General features: G+C 46.6%; 1 protein-coding gene across 1 annotated transcript; it reads left to right on the top strand.

Annotated features, from left to right (window-relative positions):
* The first annotated feature begins 11 nt into the window (after positions 1-11).
* LOC119943758 (olfactory receptor 52D1-like) lies at positions 12-956 on the top strand. The gene has a single exon (XM_038764923.1). The coding sequence runs from the start codon at positions 12-14 to the stop codon at positions 954-956; it is 945 nt and encodes a 314-aa protein (XP_038620851.1).
* The last annotated feature ends 7,758 nt before the right edge of the window (positions 957-8,714 follow it).

Raw genomic sequence — 8,714 nt, 5'->3', positions numbered from 1 at the left:
CAACCTATACCATGTTCACTTCCAATGGTACCAGACTCCACCGCTCCACCTTTATCCTGCTTGGCATCCCAGGGCTGGAGGCCGCCCACATCTGGATCTCCATCCCTTTCTGCCTGGTCTACCTGATGGCCTTGCTGGGGAACTTTGCTCTTCTCATTATCATCAAGATGGAACCCAGTCTCCATGAGCCCATGTACCTCTTCCTCTGCATGCTGGCGGGAGCCGATCTGGTCATCTGTACCACGGTGGTACCCAAGCTTCTCAGCCTCTTCTGGTTTAATGATGGAGAGATCTCCTTCGAAGGCTGCCTCACCCAGATGTTCTTGATCCACTCTCTCTCCGCCATGGCATCTGGGTTTTTCCTGGCCATGGCCTTTGACCGCTATGTGGCCATCTGCCTCCCGCTGAGACATTCTGCCATCCTGACCCACTCGGTCGTCAGGGGTGTGGGGTTGGCCATCTTCCTCCGTGGGACCCTGCTGCTCAGCGCCCACCCCTTTCTGCTCAGGTGGGTTCCCTACTGTAGGACCAACATCATTGCCCACACCTACTGCGAGTTCATGGCAATAGTCAAGCTGGCTTGTGCTGAGACCCGGGTCATCCGGTCCTACAGCCTCATTGTCGCCTTCCTCACGGGAGGGTTGGACTTCCTGCTCATCATCTGTTCATACGTACTCATCCTCCGGGCCGTGTTCCGCCTTCCCTCCAAACACGCGCGGCTCAAGACCCTGGGGACCTGCGGCTCCCACATCTGTATGATCTTGGTGTCCTACACCCCGGCCTTCTTCTCCTTCCTCACACACAGGTTAGGGCACCACATCGCCCCCCACATCCACATCTTTGTGGCCAACATCTACATCCTGGTGCCCCCTATGGTGAATCCCATCATCTATGGGGTGAAGACCAAAAGGATTTTTGAAAAAGTCCTCAAATTCCTCATCCCCTTAAAGTCTTGAAAGTCTGATGAACTGGTTTTGAGGTGTAGCAGGAGGACAAGGGGAGGTAATGTGGTTATTTCACAGAGAAAGGGTAGAACTGGATGTGATGAAGGAAGTCTTGGCTGTTGGGGGTTAAACAATGGAATGGAGAAACCCGGGGGGGTTCTCTGTCCGTGGTGGTTAGGTGCTTCTTTAGCAAGATGATCAATTGATCAATCAATCCATCAATCAGTGGTGTTTATTGACCACTTAGCATGTTTAGAGCACTGGGCTAAACACTTGGGAGAGTTCAAAAAATTAGTAGAAATGATCCCTGCTTTCCAGTATACAATCTTGCATATTTCATGGGAATGAGCAATATTCCTGCTGAAGACTTTTTTTGCTGGTATATTTAAGCCCTTAGTAGGTGTCAGGCATTGTACTGAACACTGAAGTGCTTGACTTCCTTCTCTGAGAAAGGTGTTCTCCACTGTTCCTTGGTCATTCATTCTCTTTCAGACTTTGGAGAAGGACTGAACTGGTAGGAGGACATTTGCAGCATTTCCCCTGGAAAAAAGGTGGGGTCATCCATCTCACTGCAGTGTCCATGAGAGGCAGAAATATCTGCCCCATCGACGGTGTTCAATTTCTCTCCCAATTTGGAATTGGGTTCGGACCCCTTTGGCCAGCCTCATTTCGAGCAGATAGTTGCAGAGAAGTCCCCTCGCTCCCCATCCCCCCAACACTTCTGTCCATATCCATAATTTATTTTAATAGTCATCTCCCCTTCTAGACTGTAAGCTCCCTGTGGGTAGGAAACATATCTACAAACTCTCTTATATTGTACTCTCCTAAATGCTCAGAAACAGCATGACCCAGTGGGTAGAGCACAGAACTGGGAGTCAGAAGGACTTCATCTACCTCTCGTCTGCTGTGTGACCTTGGGCAAGTCACTTCACTTCTCGGGGCCTCAGTTACTTCATCTATAAAATGGGGATTAAGACTGTGAGCCCCATGTGGGACATGGACTGTGTCCACCCGAAGTTGCTTGTATCTATTCCACCAGTTAGTAAACGCTAAACAACTACCATTCAAAAAAAAAAGTCTTAGTACAGTGCTTTACACACAGTAAGCACTCAGTGAAAAGTAGCACAAATAGTAGAAAGAATGGAAAATGAGTCCAGTGAGGAGAGGATTGTTTACCTTGGATAAGAGAAAGCTGAGGGGAGAGGTACTTCACAAGTGGAATGCTACTCGACTGTCCTGTATAGCGGGGAATGGAAAGGAGGAAATGGGATTACTTCACTGGGCAACTGGATATGAGGAAGAGGCCCTTGGGGGAGAAACAATGGGAGGGGAATGCAAGGAGGGGCTAGCTCAGGGCAGGAACCATGTCCACCAACTCTGCACACAGTAAAGCTCTCAATAAATACCACTTTTTGATTGATTGTCCCTGGCAATAAGCTGGAAAGGAGGAGGGTTCATCTCCCAATTCCCCACTCCATTTCCTCTGCTACTCTCACTTCAACACTTATGCATCACCTGTGCCTTTGAGTTCTCCCTGCTAAACACATGGATAAACACCCCCTCTCCCCAACACCATTACACTTACCTATGTCTCTTTAAATTTGTTTGCTTCCCTTAGTGGAACTTTATTTGAATCTCTGTCTTCTCCACTTGACACCTATCCACATGTTTTGTTTTGTTGTCTGTCTCCCCCTTCTAGATTGTGAGCCTGTTGTTGGGTAGGGACCACCTCTCTATGTTGCCAACTTGTACTTCTCAAGTGCTTAGTACAGTGCTCTGCACACAGTAAGTGCTCAATAAGTACGATTGAATGAATGAATGAATGACTGCAAACTCTTTGAGGGCAAGCTCTCATCTTCTAACATGAACTCTCCATTGTATGCCCACTACACAGAATGAGCACTTAGTGAATGGTACTGATAGATGGATTGATTGATAGGATACAATACATTCACTTGTCTGGAAGCAGGAAGCTAATTTGATAGTCTCTCAGGGGTTATTTCCAACTCTGGATTTTAAGATATTTCCACTTTCCTCAAATTAAGCTCTTTTCAGTGGGTAATAATAATAATAATAATAATGATGGTATTTGTTAAGCGCTTACTATGTGCAAAGCACTGTTCTAAGTGCTAATAATAATGGCATTTATTAAGTGCTTCCCTAGACATCCACTCCTGTCTCTTAGCTCTGGGTCATTGATACTATAGTTTTACCCAAATTTCCCCAAAATTGTAACTTTAGAAAATCGTACTTGGGTAATAGAGCTACATGGATGTATTTGCATTAAATCAGAGAGGTTCCATATTCATTCAATCTTATTTATTGAGCGCCTACTGTGTGCAGAGCATTCACTTGAAATAAAACAGACCTACCAACCTTCTCCCCTTCCAACCTCTCCATCTTCTTTAACCTCTTTTTCTCCTTTCTCTCCCCACCACAGTTTTTTTAAATTGCTTGCCCATTTCCTGTGGCTCCTTTGCATATCTGTCCCATGCCACTCCAATCCCAACATCTCCCATGTAGTACTGCAGACAGTAAATAGAGCTAATGCTGTCAAGTATGTGTCATAAAGTTGAAACTGATGTGTTGTAAAGCTGAACTGCTGTACATTTAGAAACATTGTAAAGATTGTTTTGCTGTCACTCTAAACTTGAACTGAGGACTGCCTGTAATAGGTGCTTAGATGTGCCCAATAAAGGTAAATGATGAAGTTCCTGTCTTCCAAGAACTTGCAGTATAATGAAGAGACAGACAGTCACTGCTAGTAAACAGACAGTAAGAACAGGAAGAGAAACACTTGATAACAGCAAATGTTTGAAGTAAATGAAGAAATGAATCGATATATTTTACTCTCCCAAGCACTTAATACAGTGCTTTGCATACATAGACTTCTCAGTAAATATGATTGAATGAACAAATGAATGAATGAGTGCGATGCGATGAGGAGCAGTGTGGTCTAGTGGAAAGAGCAGGGGCCTGGGAGTCAGAGGACCTAGATTCTAATCCTGGTTCTGTTATCTGTCTGCTGTGTGACCTTGTACAGCTATATTCTTCTCAGTGTCTCAATTTTCTTATCTGTAAAATGAGGATTCAGTGCCTATTCTCCAACCTACTTAGACTGTGAGCCCCATGTGTGACAGAGACTGTGGATAAATTGATAATCTTGTATCGACCCCTGGGGTTAGAACAGTACTTGACACAGAAAAGCCCTTAACAAATATAATAGTAATAATAATAATAATGATAATAATGATAATAATAATAATAATAATGATAACATGGCCAGGGGAGGTGGAGCTCCATGCCCTGCTCTCTTCTTGTTTTTAGGAGTAGCTCAATTGATCCATCAGTAGACCAACGATGTTTGTCTTGTCTTATGCCGTCGAGTCGTCTCCAACCCATAGCGATGCCATGGAAACATCTCTGCCAGAATGCCCCTCTTCTATCCAGAATTGTTCTGGTAGTGTATCCAAAGAGTTTTCTGGGTAAAAATGCAGAAGTGTTTTACCATGCCCCCCTTCAGCGCAGCAAACCTGAGTCTCTGCCCTCGATCCTCTCCCATGCCGCTACTGCCCAGCACAGGGGAGTTTTGAATTTACCAAGTGTTTACTCTTCCTCCGAGCATTGACCTAAGTGCTTGGGAGATCATAATAGAGAAAGAGGACACAATCCAGGATCTCAAGGATTTTACCATCTAGCTGGGAGAGAAAGACGTTTCAATAAATTACAGATAGGAGGAAGCTGATTCTCTCTTCAGGGGCTGCTCTTCTGTGACAAGGCAGAGTCTGTATACAATGAACGAATCAGTCAATAAATCAGTCCTATTCACTTAATGCTCACTATGTACAGAGCACTGTATTAAACACTTGGGAAGGTGCAATGCAATAGAGTAGGTAGACACAATTCCTGCCCTCAAGGAACTTAGGATCTAGCCAGAGGAGACTGCCAATAAAATTAATCACAGGTAGGAGAAGAAGCTTAGCTTAGTGGAAAAAGCCCGGGTCTAGAAGTCAGAGGACCTGCATTCTAATTCCAGCTCCAACATTTGCTTGCTGTGTGTCCTTAGGCAAGTTACTTAACTTCTCTGGACCTCAGTTACCTCATCTGTAAAATGGGGATTAAGACTGTGAGTCCTTGGTGGGACAGGGACTGTGCCCCACCCTATTGGCTTGTGTTCACCCCAGTGCTTAGTACAATGCCTGAAACACAGTAAACACTAGCACAATTATTATTATTCTAATCCTGGTTCAGCCTATTGTTTGCTGTGTGACCTTGGGCAAGTTACTTAACTTCTCTAGTGCCTCAGTTTTCCTGTGTTCCCTCTTATTATACTGTGAGCTCCTTGCAGGATGGGGACAGTGTCTAACCTAATTAACCCGTATCTATTCCAGTGATTAGAACAGTGTTTGCCAGATAGTAAATGCTTTACGAATACCTTAAATAAAGCAACTGAAAAGAAGTATACATCCTAACTGTTGTGAGGTTGGGGGTGGGGTGAGTAACTAAGTGCTTAGGAGGTGCAGACCCAAGTGCATGGGTGATACAATAGGGAGGGAGAATAGGGTGGGGAGAACTAACTGGTCAGACAGACTTGACTCTGAGGTTTTTCCAGCCCCCCTGTACAGCTCTCTGGATGGGCTAGGGGCCTGGGAGAACCAAGCTGGGAATCAGGCCAATCAGCGATGGTGGACACGTGGGCTTGCTCCCTAATCAGGGGGACTCTGGCTCCATCGCCTGACAGTGCTGGTGTCTCCATCTGCCCCTCCTTTCAGTCAGTCAGTCAGTCAGTCAGTCAGTCAGTCAGTCAGCCAGTCAATTGTTCCTTTTGAGCGATTCCTGTGTGCAGAGCACTGTCCTACATACTTGGGAAAGTAGCAGCATGGCTTAGTGGAAAGAGCATGGGCTTGGAAGTCAGAGGTCATGGGTTCTAATCCCAGCTCTGCCACTTGGCAGCTGTGTGACTGTGTGACCATCTTCCCTCTGGGCTCTTCTTCCTCTGTACCTCTTAACCATCTTTCCACCCACTGGGATCCTTGCCGCACTATTAGACTCCCCTCGGGCATTCCACTGCTCCCAAACCCAGGCTGACTGACAGGGTTGGGGTGGGCAGGGCTGGGAGCCATGGGGCAGGAGAAGGAGCAGTGGCAGTGGATGAATTGCCCATCCTGAACATGGCGGGAAGTGTCTCTGGTCATTCCAGAAGGTTCCATCACAACAGTCAGTCGGTCGGTCAATTGTATTTACAGAGCACTTACTGTGTGCAATGCACAGAGTACAATACAATCAGAAACTGGGAAATATTCCCTGCCCACAACAAGCTTGCAGTCTAGAGGAGATGCAGCCAGGGAAGGAGTGAGGTGGGCAGGGTCTGGGGTTGGGAATAGGCTGGGGTCAGGAATTCTGGGAGGGTCAGGAGCCAGTGTGGTGGGGGATAGGCAATGGTTGGGGTTGCCATGGGTGAAAAGGGAGAGAGTAAGAGTTGAGTGTGCCAGGGGTGCAGGGGAAGAGGCAGGTGCCAGGAGAGGCAGGGGCTGGGGATGCTTGAGGGAAGACAGTGATTAGGAGAGCCAAGGTTGCTGGGGAAAGGCAGGGACTCAACGTAGGTAGCATTTTGATGATGATGATGATGGTATTTGTTAAATGCTTACTATGTGCCATGCACTGTTCTAAGTCTGAGGTAGATACAAGGAAATCAGGTTGTCCCTCATGGGGTTCACAGTCCTAATCCTCATTTTACAGATGAGGTAACTGAGATACTGAGAAGTACAGTGATTTGCCCAAGGACACACAGAAGACAAGTGGGGGAGATGGGATTAGAACCCAAGTCCGTAGACTCCCAAGCCCGGGCTCTTTCCACTAAGCCATGCTGCTTCTCCTGTTTTGATAGTTAATGAATAAGCAGGAATGATAAAATAAGAGTCACACCCATGACCCTCTTTATTTCCCCCTTTCCCACCTCCCCTGGCTGGCTAAAACTTCCTCTCTGGCCATGGGCTGGTGGATGTGGTCACTATCCCTCCCCCAACCAGGTGCTCATCCTCGGGGGTGGGGGAGTGTCAACAAATGATCTTCCATTTGCTGGACCTGCTCCCCCAGATTGCTCCTCCCAAAGGCTCCTTAGCTAATGATTGACTAACCACCTGTCTCTCCAGCCACCTGCCAGTCCTGCCTCCCTCTCTCTGCTAATTTACCCAGCCATATCCCTCCTCACAACCAAGGCTCACTTTCTGTCATGGAAGCCTTGTCCCTCTCTCCACAGTCACAAACCCCAGCTCCTCCAGCAGACTTTCCTCTACTCTTCCTCCCCACCTCTCTCTTCTCACCCCATTAGGCACCTTCCGTGAGACAAGGAGACTGAAGGGGAAATAGCACCTGGAGGTACAAACCTTAAGAATAATAATAATGATTAAATAATTGTGATACTTGTTAAGCACTTCCTATGTGCCAAGCATTGTTCTGAGCACTGAGGTTAAGTTAATCAGGTTGGACACAGTCCCTGTCCCACATGGGGATCACAGTCTCAATCCCCAATTTACAGATGAGGTAATTTAGGCGCGAGAAGTGAAGTGACTTCCCAAGGTCACACAGCAGACAAGTGGCAGAAGTGGGATTTGAACCCATGACCTTCTGACCCCCAGGCTGGTGCTCTATGAGGTGTCCTGTGATCCCTATGAGGGACAGGGCCTGTGTCCAACCTGATTAACTTGTGTCTACCTCAGTGCTTAGTACAGTGCTTGGCACATAAGTGCTAAACGCATGCCATTAAAAGAAAAAAAAAGAAAGAGAGGGGGTTTATGGATCTGAACTGGGAAGGGGTTCCAGGCCAGAAGCTCATAGGAGGCTATGAGCAAGATGTCAGTGGTGAGACAGATGAGCCTAAGGTATAGTAAGTGTGTGGGCATTTTAGGAACTAAGTGTAGGTACTGAATAGTAGTAGGAGAGCAACAAGGTAATGTAATTGGGAGAGAGTTGACTGAGTGCCGACGGTAAGGAATTTCTGTTTGATAAGCAGAGCCACTGGAGGATTTGCAGGTGTAGTGCTTTGCACATAGTAAGTGCTTAATAAATGCCATCATTATTATTATTATGTGCAGAATGGATTCAGAAGAGAGACAAGCCAGCTGACAGGTAGGTCTAATAATAATAATGGTGGTATTAGTTCATTCATTAAATCGTATTTATTGAGCACTTACTGTGTGCAGAGCACTGTATTAAATACTCACTATGAGCCAAGCACTGTTCTAAGTGCTGGGGTAGATACAAGGTAATAGGGTTGTCCCGCATGGGGCTCGCAGTATTCATCCCCATTTTACAAATGACAACTGAAATCCAGGGAAATTAAGTGAGTTGCCTAAAGTCACACAGCTGATAAGTGGTGGAGCTGGGATTCAAACCCACGACTTCTGACCCTGCCCCCAGTGCTCTTTCCACTAAGCCATGCTGCTTCTCTAAGCAACATGGAAAAAGCACACCTGCTTCCACTAGAGATTACTGACCTCTGAGGGTCAGGGAAAAGCACCCTGAATCTCTGCCAGCCTCAGGGCCACAGACTAGAGATACAAAAAAGCTGGGGATGGGTGTAGGGGGCAGGGAGGGAAGCCCAGGAATGATGTTAATTAAGGCTGGCTTCCTGGAAGAGGAAGACTTGCTAGAGTTTTGAAAGAAGCAAAAGCCTAGTGGATAGAGCATGGGCTTGGGAGTCAGAAGGACCTGGGTTCATTTGCATTTATTGAGCACTTACTGTGTGCAGAGCACTGTACTAAGTGCTTG

The sequence above is a fragment of the Tachyglossus aculeatus genome, chromosome 2 (genome assembly GCF_015852505.1).
Source record: "Tachyglossus aculeatus isolate mTacAcu1 chromosome 2, mTacAcu1.pri, whole genome shotgun sequence".
Lineage (NCBI taxonomy): Eukaryota > Metazoa > Chordata > Mammalia > Monotremata > Tachyglossidae > Tachyglossus > Tachyglossus aculeatus.
This window is presented reverse-complemented; position numbering and strand designations above follow the sequence as displayed.

Coding starts and splice junctions, on each gene's coding strand:
- LOC119943758 (XM_038764923.1), top strand. CDS start 12: ATGTTCACTTCCAATGGTACCAGACTCCACCGCTCCACCTTTATCCTG.